The sequence below is a fragment of the Physella acuta genome, unplaced genomic scaffold (genome assembly GCF_028476545.2).
Source record: "Physella acuta isolate Inbredline_101_S28 unplaced genomic scaffold, ASM2847654v3 ptg000028l, whole genome shotgun sequence".
Lineage (NCBI taxonomy): Eukaryota > Metazoa > Mollusca > Gastropoda > Physidae > Physella > Physella acuta.
The window spans coordinates 430,018-444,202 of NW_026731548.1; the positions used below are offsets into that span (position 1 = coordinate 430,018).

Below are 14,185 nucleotides of genomic sequence, written 5' to 3' on the forward strand. Positions count from 1 at the left end.
TGGTTGAGAATAGTGTTGGATAGGCTATGTGTGTGAGTGTGTTGTGTGTGAACGTAATTAAGTTAAGGATATCCACTTTAGCCGTCCCACACTAAATCAGATAGGCTACTTGACTGATAGTTAAAAAAAACAAATAACAACAACTAAAAGCGACAAAACATTTAAATAATAATATTCTTATACAAAATTTAAAAATGAAGCATTGTGCATAGTGTTTTTTTTAAATTTAAAATTGCATTCTTTCTTTGTCGTACCACAAAAAAAAAAAACAACAACACACACACACCCTCCAATTTGACTGACATTGCATAAGTGCCATAAGCCCCCTCATAATCATTGCTTCGACGACATTTTAATTTACTAATTGATGTGTGTGTATTAAACTTCAGCGTCTTTTTAATTACAAAGAAAAATACCCCAACTACTTCTCTGTAATATTATACCAGTCAGCGACTTGCGCATAGCCAAATAAAATTTTTATTTAAAAGTAAGAAGTACTGTATAATTCATCATTTATTAAGCGGACAGATGCCGTTGGGGGGGGGGGGGGGGCAAAACCCGACCCAAAAACCAAAATAATTTTTTTTTTTTTTGTACCTTGATAAAATAGTGGTTTTGTAAAAAAAAAAAAAAAAAAATCTACGACAGCAGTGACTGTTCTATAGTAACCACTACATGAGCTGCTGCGAGAAAGATTGGCAAATCTTCAAACCACTTTCAAGACGTATTGCTCCTCATTGAAAAGTCTAATAGGGGTGCCCAAAAAGCTCATTTAAATAGTTTTTTTTACTAAGCAAATTAAAAAGCCATTGCTTTTCTTAATTATAATTAAAATAAGTCATACCATAGAATGACACAGCTATATAAAAGGGGCGTATTCAGAATTATAAATTTATAAAGGGATAAAAAAAAAACAAAAAAAAAACATCATAAGAATAAAACAACCTCGGAAAACAATCACTCATAACAAACCTCCGTGTTTAAATACTTTTGATAGGCTCGCCAGATATAACGTTATCCTTTTCACAATTTTTGGCGGAGCATAAATGAGATAGAGACGTTTTTTAAAGACTATTATATCAGTCCCGACTAAGGGAGCTTTCTGTGGAAGCCCCATGTGTCTCGGGCGCAAAAAGGAAAAGATGATGATAAAAGGCTTGAAAAAAATAATTTTGTGTGTGATTTGTTGTCTCAAGATGGATACACTTTGCAATGAAATAGGTTAAATGGTTTGATTAAAAATTTAGGGAGACAATCTACTTATAAAGACGTGTGTGTGTGTGTGTGTGTGTGTGTATAGGGGGTGAGATTTTTTATAGGGGTGGGGGGCTTTTTTCGGTATATTTCAAAAAAGATTTTTTCAGTTTTTATGGATATACTCGAGATTCTGGCAGTAAAAACAAGAAGACTTTTCTTAAAAAATAACTGTTTTACACAATACATCTTCTAATAAACCGGGAGTGATCTCCCCTAAACTTTCTCGAATATTTTTATATAAAATAACAGGGGATGGGAACTCGTGCTATAGACATGATTTTTAATCCATTTTAAATACTTAAAGTTTTAAAAATAGAATAAAATCTCGTAGACAAAAGGATTGCACACCGAGTGAACGCTAAATAAAAAAGTGCATAATAGTGCGTAATATTATTAGTACTTTAAAAATTTACATTAGTTTTTTGAGAAATCGGAAGTAGCGTAAATTACTACTTCCGGTCAACGGAAATTACTCAAAATTTTACAGAAGGTAGAAAATTAGATCTTTTACTTACATGTAAAATTTCATTTATCTATCTGAAATAGTACTCAAGTTATAGGCTTTTGAAAAATTCAAAGTAGGAAAAGTACCACTTCCGGTTATCGGAAATCGCTCAAAAGTTGATACGGATCTACGATTTTGATAAAATACTTATATATGAAATTTCATCAACCTAGCTGTAACGGTACTCAAGTTATCGTGTTTACACACGGACAGACAGACAGACAGACACACAGACAGACACACAGACATACGGACAAGATTGCAAAATTATGTTTTTCCGTATCAGTGAGGTGTAAAACGTCGAGATTTGTAAAAATCTCGATTTTTTTTTTGCACGATTACAAGACTTTCTCTATACTTCGTATATACGAGAAAGTAAAAATAGTAAGACGTAATGTGATGTATTTTAAATTGTGCGAAAACGAAATAAGCAGTCTATAGTTAGTTAAAAAGCAGGATCTGTAAATACAACAACACGAGGAGAATGATGAACATGGACGAAAATGAATCAGATTCGGACATCGAGGAGGTAATTATTGTAAAATAAACATTAATTGAGATTTAAAAGCTTTTAACAGTAATGCAAATTGTAAAATAAGTCTAGCTGAACAATTGTTTTCTCTTAGGTCACAAAATCATATGTCCGTCTGGCCGTGCTGGTCGGCAGATTTAGTAATTTAGTAATTTTAATTTAGTTTTTATTGTTTTTGCACTTTTAGTCTGTTTTGTAACTGGAAGATTGTTTTGTTACTGACTGAACTAGACTCTAATTCAAATTTAACTAACTTTTAAAAATATCTAGATAGGTGTGTTTGTTATACCAGTGTCTGATAAATGCCCCAAATGGTAGGCATTTCGACTTCCGCTGTTTCGATTCGGTACGACCGCATCCTGACTTTTTCATCGTACTTGTTGAAATTCGCCATTTTTTAACATGTTAATTCTCGCCATCGGAATCGAAGAATAAAATGTATTCGATGTGAATATTTGAGTTGAATTTCATCTTTTATACATACTAATAAATGAATTAGCTCCCGTTTTACATTGTCCGATACCGAAAGCGATCACCGATAATAGCAAATATTTGTCGAAATGCCGACGCTACCGAACTGGCGCATTGACAACTAAATTTCAGATATAAATAATCCTTTAAGTTGCATGAAAATAGGCTTAAATAGCATGCCAACCATTTGGATAAATAGAAATGTCGATTTGAAGGGTTTTTAAGCACGGGCCAATGAGGAGTAGCGCGATAAAACTCGTAGGGGTAGGAACGAGAAAGCATGCGTAATTTCATAATGGCGGCCGGGCTACGAGATATTAATAGATATGCGCATACGATGTTTTTTAATAGCTGTTTGTTTTTAAATGGACTGTTACAATAAAATGGGCTTTAAAATAAATATAATGTAGATCTAAATTATTAGATTAAAAATGGAAAGAATGTAATTAGGCCTAATTGCTGCCTAAATAAATTATAAAATTTTAAATTAGCCAGATTTTTATTAACCTTCTTAATACCAGGTTAACTAGATCTAGCAAACTAGCATTAACGAATTGCAGATAAATAGATTATAAAGGCATTTTTAAGTAGAAAAAAATGTATATTTATTGTAAACAGTTTTAAAAAAATAGAATCTAGATCTAGATCTAAATGGAAATGAAAACACTAAAACAATAATGGGTCTAGAGATGTGTAATAATATAGGCCTATATATATATATATAAACTATTAGGCCTTAATGTAAATACTGACAGGCCTATTTGTAGTATCTAGATCTATAAAGTACTATAAAGGGCCTAAATTAAAAATAATAATGCCCAATTTTATAAGCTGCACGGCATTACAGTTTTAGTTAAAGGCAACTATAATAGAAAGAAAACATGAACACTTTAATTAATGTCATTTAAGAATTTATCAAAGGATACGTCAACTTCACTAAACATTTTATAAATAAGAATACTGTGAAATGTCAATCTTTGAGTTTTAGCACACCTCAACACTTTTCATCAGAAACATTACAAGAACCAAAATTTTCTAAATTAATAATAACATTTTTACCATGTTATACACGGACACAAATCCAATGTTTATGGCAAATCGTTAAGTATCTTGATCATATTGTGCTGTATTTGACTTGTAAGTTCTAACTCTATACATTACCTGTACAATATGTATACTAGCATTCTTATTACTAACACCAGAATCAATATGTAAAGTTTAATCTTTATTTTTATAGTAGCAACAAAGAAGTGTAACATATTAGCCTGTAGTTAATCATCATAGTCTAATTGCGCTGTACCATATTCAAGTTCACTATTTATAGTTTTCCTCTAGCTATGTTTATTTTACTTGCATGATTGTATTTTTTACATGCTCTAGTCCTAATATATAAAGTTTCATGATGGTATATGGAATAGCAACCTAGCTGTGCAGTCTGGAAATCCTCTTATGGCAGTCACTATAGAACAGTGCCACACCCCTTAATTTAACTTCATTATTTCTAGTTACCTCTTTTCTAATTTTTATTTTATTTGTAGACTTCTATTGCCTATATCATTGAGTACAAATGTGCAAAGTTTTATCATTATATCTTTAATAGCAACATTGGTATGCAAGTTTAAAGCCAATCACACGTCTGGAATGCAGGTTACAATGAAACATAACAAGTTAAACACATAACTTTGAAAATTCATACAAAAAAAACTATTAGGCCTAGAATGATAAATTTGATATTTTTATCAATGGGGTATATTATAGGATTAATCTGGGTCCATTTTATCATTCTATGATAATTAGGAAAAATTTCCCAATAGGCCTACCCAAATGGCATAAAAAATTCGAATTGACTACTTGGAAGAAGATTTTTCTCCCCGTCTCCACTTACTTGACTTAGTCGGCAAAAGATAGCTCTGCCCTTGCGCAGTGACCTATGGCTAGGGTTAGGGCTAGAATTAGGGTTAGGATTAGGGATAAGGTTAGGGATAGGATTAGTTACTAGTTACTAGTAGTTAGGGATAGGATTAGGGTTCGGGATAGGATTAGGGTTGGACCAACCCTAGGGTTAGCGGTTAGGGTTAGGTAGGCAACAACTTCCATGTTAGGATTCTGCGGTTGTAAACACACGCATGCGCAGTACCATCGAAAACATCGCCGCAATGGCAAGTCAAACTCTCCATAAAACATCGCCGCAATGGCAAGTCAAAGTTTCTCTCCATTGCGCATGCGTATCTTTTTCCGGCTAGCATCAGCCTAAAAAATTTAGCTACTAGACTAGATTCTAGATCTAGATCTCTTGTACACTGTACTGTACTGTTAAAAAAAAACTAGATGAAGAATAAAATATAAAAAAGGAAATATTCACAGTTCACATGCTGGTTAAGTCTGGTAAAGTTATTACCAGTTATTAGCCTAAACTCAAGCCCTGCCTTAAAGTATAAGTTTAAGTTAGGCCTGTTATTAGATTTCTAGATTCTAGGCAGGTTTTATTATTTATAACTTAAGTTAATTAGAATCCATGCCTAGATAACATCATAATATGTGAGCTGACCGCTAGTGGCCTGGTCCTACCAAACGCCCAGCCCTAACTAATTCCATAAAACTAAAATACCTAGTACTTACTATACTAACAATCTTACAGGCTTATTTTTGGAACAGTCTACTGTCAGTCATTGTTATTATCTTAAACCCAATGATGCAAAGTACCCTTATTTTTTTCTGATGAATGCAAAAATATACACTTTTAATTAGCTCAAATCTGCAGCAGTGGCATTGCCATTTTGACAATACAATGATTTCCATCAATACATTTGACAATGATTTCCTGAAAAAACTTTTAACCTCTGTATATTTAGATACAGGAAGCTCTTGCGGCAGGTAAAATTCAACCAGGACTTATTGTGCAAGAGCAAAAGAAACATTTCATCAATAACAAGGTGACTATATTTTTTGTTTGTTAAGTTTTACATTTTTATTTTAATACTTTAAATTGAGAGATTTTTGAAATAATAAAATAATGCATTTTTATTTTAGGAGGGGCTAAAGGACAAAATTAAAGAATTTTCATTGGACAGTTTGAAATGGATTGAAAGATTGGTCCTGTCTAGCAAACAAAATGATGCCTCAGTTGACAATGGGGAAACAGATGGTGATCAGCTGCAAAATGATGATTTTAATAGGGAACTTAAATTGTAAGTTTTTCATTAACCCCTTTACCGTGTGTCACGAGTTAACTCGTCATATAAAATCTTGGGCTTAACCGTACATCACGAGTTAACTCGTCTTCAGATAAAAAAGTCGTCTGTGTGCTGTGCGTCGCGAGTTAACTCGTTTTGATACGAAAATAGCATTGGAAATCAATAACAATGTAGAGGGAGGCTAATCTATCAGCCAATTCAACAGCGTATGATAAAAATAGGTCATCACGTGATGTTGGTACTGTGCTTTTGAATTACCTTCTTTATATTTACCTCATAAATTCTAAATGTCAACTCATTTTCACTCAAAATGATGTTTTATTTTGTCAGGACAACATAACAAATCAAATAATGAAAAAAAAAATACACAGTTTCCAAAAAAAATTTTTTTTTTATTTCCACGGTAAAGGGGTTAAGTTAGCTCAACCTTAGGCCATTGTCTTTAAGAAAATCTTTCTAGTAGAACTAGTGTTTTACTTGTTAAAAATTGTGTGGCAAGATAAAAGTATATGTGTACATTTTAAATTTAAAAATCATCAACAGCTACAGACAAGCACAAGCAACTGTTTTAGAGGGTCTTGCACGACTTGCCAAATTATCTGTTCCAACCAAAAGGCCAGAAGACTATTTTGCTGAGATGGCAAAATCTGATGAACACATGAAAAAAGTAATTCTTTATTTTCTTAAATATATGCTTGAAAAATATTGTTTGCAAGTGAATTAACCATTAATGTCCCATTCATTCTACCAAAACTCCACCCATGACGGCCCGATGTAAGGAGCATAACTCTGTATGATCAAGTGAATAGTTTCACAAAATATTTGTTTTTGTCTAAATGAAATTAAAAATTAAGATAAAAACTACTGCTTAATGTTGGGAATAAACCTGGCTTTCCAACAGTATTAAATAGAATATATTATATTCGGTAAAAGTACAGTATAAAAATAAAAAATGTCGGAGAAAATTCAAAACAGGTCATTTTCGGTAGTCAACTTTATTTATTTTTGTCTAAACAACTATGCATCGAATTTAACAGTTAAATATCAATTTGGTTATGTTTAAGATATATAATTCATAAAATACATGCCTAGATACGTTTAGAGGCATTACTTTATTTTATTTTTAATATTAAATCTACTAAAAATAGGACAGATGAGTCTAAAATTTCGAGATAGAAAGAAACTATTATTTTTTATCTTTCAAAAGCGCCATTGAAATTAGAAGACCGGAAAAGGATGCTGAAACAATCCGACTTCCTGTTTAGTTAAAAATTAGGATTTGTAGGCCAAATTTTAATGAAACAAATTTAATTTTTCTATGCGTATTGTTAGCGGGCGGCAGCGGGCGTTACGGGACATTAACGGTGTCGGGCGGCAGCGGGCGTTACGGGACATTAATGGTTAATGTCTGAGAATTACTTTTAATAATTTAGATTAGATTTTTTGCTTTTATGTGATTACAACTACTTATTTAAATAACCATTTAATATGAAATAACTTATTATTTAATAGGTTCGTTCCAAGTTGTTAGAAAAGAAAATCTCTATGGAAAAATCTGAAAAGGCAAAGAAGTTGAGAGAAATGAAAAAATATGGTAAAAAGGTAAGTTCATCACAGGTGATTCATTTTGAAACCCTAACTCATTCTCCGGTGCAAATACCCTATGTTACTCAACCCTTTGCAGATACCACAATGATGGGCAGCTTTTGTATACCACATTTTATGCACTACTTGAATATGTGAATATACTTTTAAAAAAATTAAGACTTCCTAATATAAACTAGGTATTGTGTAGTTAGGTGGTAGACTTCTAAGCAGGTCTAAGTTAGGATCCCGGACTCAAGTATGTAGGATGTCCCTAAGCTCATCCAGCTCTGATGGGTACCTGATTCATGTTAAGAAACAACGGTGGCTGGACATAGTGCTCTTATTACTATTTCCCTGTATGCAGAGATAATTCAAACAGATGAACTCTACCTGCCCCATAAATTTTTATTAGTACAAGCATTACTTGTCAATTGATGTCCTTGTCTCAAATGATTAAATGAGAAAAGTTTTGTCCCAAGTTTCAGAAGAGAAGGTTGTTATAAAATAATATTCAATGTATTTTTTTTTTAGATAATTCTATCTACAGTAACAGTATGATTTTAAGTAAAAAAATTTCCCCACCCTATTATCAATTATAGGTGCAAGTGGAAGTATTACAGAAAAGACAAAAAGAAAAGAGAGAAATGCTTGAATCTGTTAAGAAATTTAGGAAAGGTGAGCATTATTTCCTGTTGCAGTTTTTACATTTTAAGCACATTTATTGATACAAATGCTTTAAGTGCTTTTTAAAGAGCTGAATTAAAAGTATTGACAAGAAGCTATTTTGATTGGTGTAGTTCTTGAATCAAGGCCAATTGTGTAATTTAATCAAAACTATTTTGTAGGACAAGTTGATAAGCTTGATATTTTTGATGAAACAATTGAGAGGCAACCTAAGCAACAAAACCAAGGAAAACAAATTCAAGGGAAGCAACAGTTCAAGTAAGAATCTTTTAGTTAATTTGAAATGATTTATTTTTCTCTTTGCCATTACCTTGTTTTGGAGGCTACAGGACATTACCCCCCTGGAAATTTCCCCCCCCGTATTTACCCCCCCCCCCCCCCCCCCCGGAGCAATTACCCCCCTGGGAATTACCCCCCCCCCCCCCCCCCCCCCAGTTAGAATCCTAACTCTAACTAGAATTCTATACCTATACACTACTTTAATCCAAACCTTAAGAAAAAGACCAAAACCTAAGCATCCACCTTAGCCTAAAACTTCACACAAAACCAAAACCAACGCTAGACACAACCCTAACCCTAAACCTAGCCCTAACTCTAGCCCTAATCCTAGCCCTAACTAGCCCTAAACCTAACCCTAGCCCTAAACCTAAATCTAGCCCTAGCCTTAGCCCTAACCCTAGCCATAGCCCTAATACTAGCCCTAACCCTAACCCTAGTCCTAAACCTAACCCTAACCGTAAACCTAGCCCTAACCCTAACCCTGTCCTGGGGGGGGGGGGGGGGGGGGGGGGTAATGTCCTACTTGGCGGGGGGGGGGGGGGGGTAATTGACAGGGGGGGTAATTGACAGGGGGGAAATGCCCTGTTCCCTATTTTGGATCTGTTAAAATAAAATAATCTTTTGCTAGTCACCAAAGATATTCATATTGTTTGTAGTTCATAACATCACAAAGCCAACAAATTGTTACAGTAATGTAAAGCTAGCATTTAAAACATTTAGAAAATACATTTCCCTTCTTTTTTATAGGCCTAACAAAAAGCGAGAGTATAAAAACAAAAAGTTTGGCTTTGGTGGGCAAAAAAAGAGGTCAAAGTACAATACAGCAGAGAGTTCAGCTGATCTTAGAGACTTTTCAAGAGGTCCAGGAAAAAGAAACTTTAAGGTATGATTAACTGGTTTTCACTATGTATAAAAATGAATTATCTTAATATTTAAACGTGCCACGTGCTACTAGCTTCTGTAAAATTGATTTCAAACTGAATTTTTTTCACAGAGCAAGCCACAAGGAAAAAACAGTAAAAGACCAGGAAAAAACAAACGAAAAACAATTAAGAATAAAAAGAAGTAACCATTTAACATTGCATAGTTTTTGTTGTTTCTTTAATGCGATTATGACATGATTTTGTTATCCTTCAATGAATCACCAGTCACATAACTGAACCAATTCATTATTAGAATAATAATGACAAATTTATATTTATTTACCTTTTATTAAAAACAAAATTTTTTAAAATAGCCACATTTCATTGTAAAATCACTATGTGGACTTATTTGTAAAACATAAAAAATAACATTTGAAAAATTGGGCATATTCTTGCATTAATTACATTTTCCTTTTAAACAATAATGATTTCACTAAAAAGTGTTTATAAATACAACTTAAGTGTTGTCAATGACATAATTATTTTACCTGAGCAATATTTTTCACTGTGAAAGTAAAATGAATTTTTTTCAATGTCCTAGTGTTTGATCAAAGAGTAAGTTTTTTAAAGTACACTATTGCAACTCAGGTGTCCACACAAAAGATTTTGTTTCATGATGATATTCACTCTGTAGACAAAAAGATTAGTTTTTAGTCCTTATTCACCATTTAAAGAGTGATCATTTGGCTGGTTGTTTTTCTGGTTCAGCTTTTAGACTCCATGCCTTGTCCATGTACTTTGTTATACTGGAGCAGTGACGATGAAAATTTAAACGTCTGTCTGATTTTTCATGTTCTATCTGTAAATAAAAAAATAATAAAAGATTATTAATTGCATATTCAAATCTGGCTTTTGTTTACTGTAGAAATATAAACATTAAGGGTTTGTCAATTTTAATCTCTATGGACTAAGCATATGAAAGAAATTTTTTGCTAGCGCTGTGGTTACCATTTAAATCTAATTATGATGGTAAGGAAACTAATGAAAAATTAAGCTGACTTCTTAGCCAGCTAACCATAGAATTATGAATGCTAGCTAATTTAGCTAGTAGTCAAAATTCTACTGTTACAAGCAGGGATGTGAAGTTCTCAATTAACTGGACTTTTATAAAATTCTCTATTTATATTGAATTGACTCCTCAAAAATAAAAACTACAGAGGTAAAAAAAAAGTCATTTTATTCTTCAAGCTTAAGCCCAGATTTGGGATAAACGACTAATTCTATGCTTGTCTAAAGTAAAGCTAAGTTAAAATAATTGACCTTGATACACTGGTTAACTATAAACCCATTTTATTTTTCAAGGATTAAGAAATTAAGCACTTTCATAAACAAAAGAGAATCTTGAAAACACACCAATGGTCGACTAATCCAGCCATATTCTTGAGATTCTGTTTGTGGGAAAGCGTATTTTTTTACTGGTTCTTGGTTTGCCCTTTTGATAACTTGCCGAAAATGATCTTAAATAAATAAATATCAATGTTTAAACTGATTAAAATTTTAATAACATTTCATTTAGGACAAATAAGTCTTTCAGATATGTGATTATGTTTTTTTATTTTTACTTTTCTATAATTGCCTGAGGGGAAACAAGCTATTCTATTTTCTTAAAATTCAACACCAAATGCCTTTTTAAAATCTTTAACCATCTTTACATCAACTACTTAACATCAGTACTTAACATAATTAAAATATTTTAAAAAATATTTTAGCTGTCATGTGAACTGAAAAAAAATCGTTTTAAAAAAACAACTAATGTATGTTTAGAAGACAGTACTGATATAAAATTACAGAAAAATAATAAGCAAGTCTAGTTGACAATTGTTAGATGGTTACCATCTTCTTCTCCTTCAGCAGTATCATGCATCGAGTTTGGTTTGCCAGCTATGACATGTACTGAAATACAAAGTAACAGAATTAGATTTGCTCAAAGATAAAAAGTTTGAAATGGATTTTATAACATGATTTGTTATTCAAAAGCTGTCAATATTTATGCAGTTTATTATTATAGGCATGATGAAAATAAAAATAATAATATATTTTATAGTTGAAGTAAGTGGCTTATTTAATATAAAGTAAAAAAAAAATACAACATTAACAGCCACTTATCAATAGGATCTAAGGCATCAAATACTATCATCATCAACAAGCTTGATTAATGGATATTTTAAATTTGATTCTGATGCAGGGAGACAACTTGGGTAAAACAGAGGCGTAGCGACCCTTCCCGGCGACCGGGAACAAACTTTCAATTTGGCGCCCCCTCGGGATCAACCTTTCAATTTTCGATTTGCAACACCCCCCCCCCCCCTCAAATTTTCAATTTGTACCCCCCCTCAAACTTAAGATTTGCACCCCCCCTCATATATTTTTTTTTTTATATTTATAAAGCAAAAATGCAGCTAAAATGAGATTTTAATTTGTCTTTCCAACCCATTTTGCCGGGGACATATGTACCCCCCCTCGCTACGCCTCTGACCCACTATCAAAATTATGATACAAAAATATTAGTTTATGGGGGGTGGGGGGAAACTGATTAGATAATATATAAATATTCTTAATGTTTACAGGCCTATTCTAATTTTAAAAAGTATTATATTCAATGTAAAAGTAACTCATTCATTAGACAAACACACTCGTCTTGGGCAGTCACTAAAATTTTCTACCTCACCCTCGCTGAGAGTGATTAAAAACACTCAATGTTTTCATACAGCACACCCAGTTCTTGAGGCATGATAGGCAGACCCTAACTAAGGAATTTTTTTTTCAGTAAAAAATAATTTGTACAGAAAGATAATATTAATTACCACCGAATTGGTTAATCTATCATTTTAGGTATGCAATGCTAGTAATGTCAAAAAAAAGGTGACTCATTAATATTGAGTAATTATTTCACATTTTTATGAGGATTTATGTTTTGAAAGTTTAAAAAATGTTTCAAAGTTTCATTCATGTACCTGTTTTTAAACAAATGTATTAAAACTTTTAAGTAATAAAGATTAGCGATGTTTTATCAGATGCAGCCAATCTCAGTTACTTTAGCGGGGTCGGCGTGGTCGAGTCGGTAAAGCTGATGGTTGCTCAACCAAAAAGTCTCGAGTTCGAACCCTCGGGCATATGAGGCTCGTTAGCTGGGGACAGCCACTCTTCTAGGAGAGACAACTCCAAAATCAAACAACTGCTGCCTTGTAGTTTGTTCTTGGTTGGACAAAGGCTATGGAAGCAAATCCAAAAAGAAAAGCAGGCTGAAATCGGAGTCAATGGCCTCAATGGCGCATAACCAGTTGACACGTATCCTTAATTGTGATAGAGGCGTGGTCGAGTCGGCAAAAGCTCATGGTTGATAAATTCGAAAAAGTCTCGAGTTCAAACCCTCTGGCAGATAAGGCTCGATCCCCTCCAACACTAAAAATTAAGAACGAAGAAGAAGAAGTTACTTTAGCAGCCACCTTGTTTAATTTTATTTTGGTAACAACTCTAATTTATAGATGACAGCTGTTTATATAGCAAATCTTGCTCACAAACGCTGCTGTTTAAAGTTAATTTCTGGCGTATATTGATAAATTTATTATTCAATTATCGATTATATTTGACACAAATATATCACAATATACTTGTATTAAAGCCATAATAATTGATAATAATGAGTCATCTTTTTTTCACATTGCTAGCCTTGTTGATTTTACATACCTAAAATGATAGATTACCCTAAATTGACTATGTAGTAGTATTATTAAGTATAGTAGTACTAGAAAAATCTATATCTAATAATTATAAGTTTTACATAGGCCTACTTACAAATTACAAAATACTTTTTCATTGTGAAATATTAAAATTTTGTTGATTTTTACTGTCAAGTCAACATTAACTAAGTTGACATTTGAAAACTGTCATACTCATTAATGTACAATTAGATCCAGAGTCTAGTGACAATCTAGCCTAGAATTTTTCTAGCTAGTACATCTAACTTGATTCTAGTACCTTAATTTTAACTTATATTTTATAACTTAATTTTGACTTACTCACTTAAGTTGACTTAAATTACTTGTCTTAATACTTAACTAAATAACTTACTTACACTATAGTAGTCTATAGTTTTAAGTATAGGCCCTACTTCTTTTACATTTTTACTTTTAGCGATTTAGTAATTTTTACTGTTTTAGGCCTAACCGCTAACCGCCTATGGCTACTACTAGTCTAGATAATTCTAGATCTAGATTCTAACTAAAACTAGCCGTTTGTTTTAGTACCGTTCAATAGTTAATAGTTAGTAGAGACTAGATCTAGTGGTTAAGTAATAAGTATTTAAGTACTAGATCTAAGTAGAGTACACTAAGAGTAGAGACTAGAGTAGAGGCCGTTGTATTGTAACCGTTAGTTAGGCCAAAACATAAATTTGAAAATTAGAAGTATTGTAATTGTAACAGTGAAATTGTTATACTTTTCCGGAATGGATTTATTCCATAATTTGTGTACAGTTTTTGACATCTGTTTTCTTTCGCAATTGTTTCACATAAAATGCTATTCTGATGTACAGGATTCACTGGCTCTTTCTCTGCCTGTTTGGCCGCCATCTTTGATACTGACGCCAAGAAGCATTCGGGTTGCTATGAGGAGATTATTTAAAAATTTCCAGTTAAATTTGAAATTATTGAAAAGTATATATAATTTTATTTTTTTTAGTTGAAGCCATATGATAATTATGATTATTTCACTTTTAAATGCTTTAATTTAAAATAAAAAAATATATTTAAAT

At 32.5% G+C, this 14,185-nt stretch overlaps 2 protein-coding genes across 2 annotated transcripts; one reads left to right on the plus strand and one right to left on the minus strand.

Annotated features, from left to right (window-relative positions):
* The first annotated feature begins 2,217 nt into the window (after positions 1-2,217).
* On the plus strand, positions 2,218-9,627 carry LOC131941322 (putative rRNA-processing protein EBP2). Its single transcript, XM_059300528.1, has 9 exons — positions 2,218-2,291; positions 5,618-5,698; positions 5,796-5,953; positions 6,503-6,626; positions 7,472-7,561; positions 8,146-8,221; positions 8,392-8,488; positions 9,257-9,392; positions 9,504-9,627. The coding sequence occupies exons 1-9, from the start codon at positions 2,247-2,249 to the stop codon at positions 9,576-9,578; spliced, it is 882 nt and encodes a 293-aa protein (XP_059156511.1). The 5' UTR covers positions 2,218-2,246; the 3' UTR covers positions 9,579-9,627.
* Positions 9,594-14,036, minus strand: LOC131941328 (cilia- and flagella-associated protein 144). Its single transcript, XM_059300541.1, has 4 exons — positions 13,871-14,036; positions 11,266-11,325; positions 10,786-10,889; positions 9,594-10,231 (listed from the first exon to the last, which is right to left on the minus strand). The coding sequence occupies exons 1-4, from the start codon at positions 14,001-14,003 to the stop codon at positions 10,112-10,114; spliced, it is 417 nt and encodes a 138-aa protein (XP_059156524.1). The 5' UTR covers positions 14,004-14,036; the 3' UTR covers positions 9,594-10,111.
* Positions 14,037-14,185: the final 149 nt, after the last annotated feature.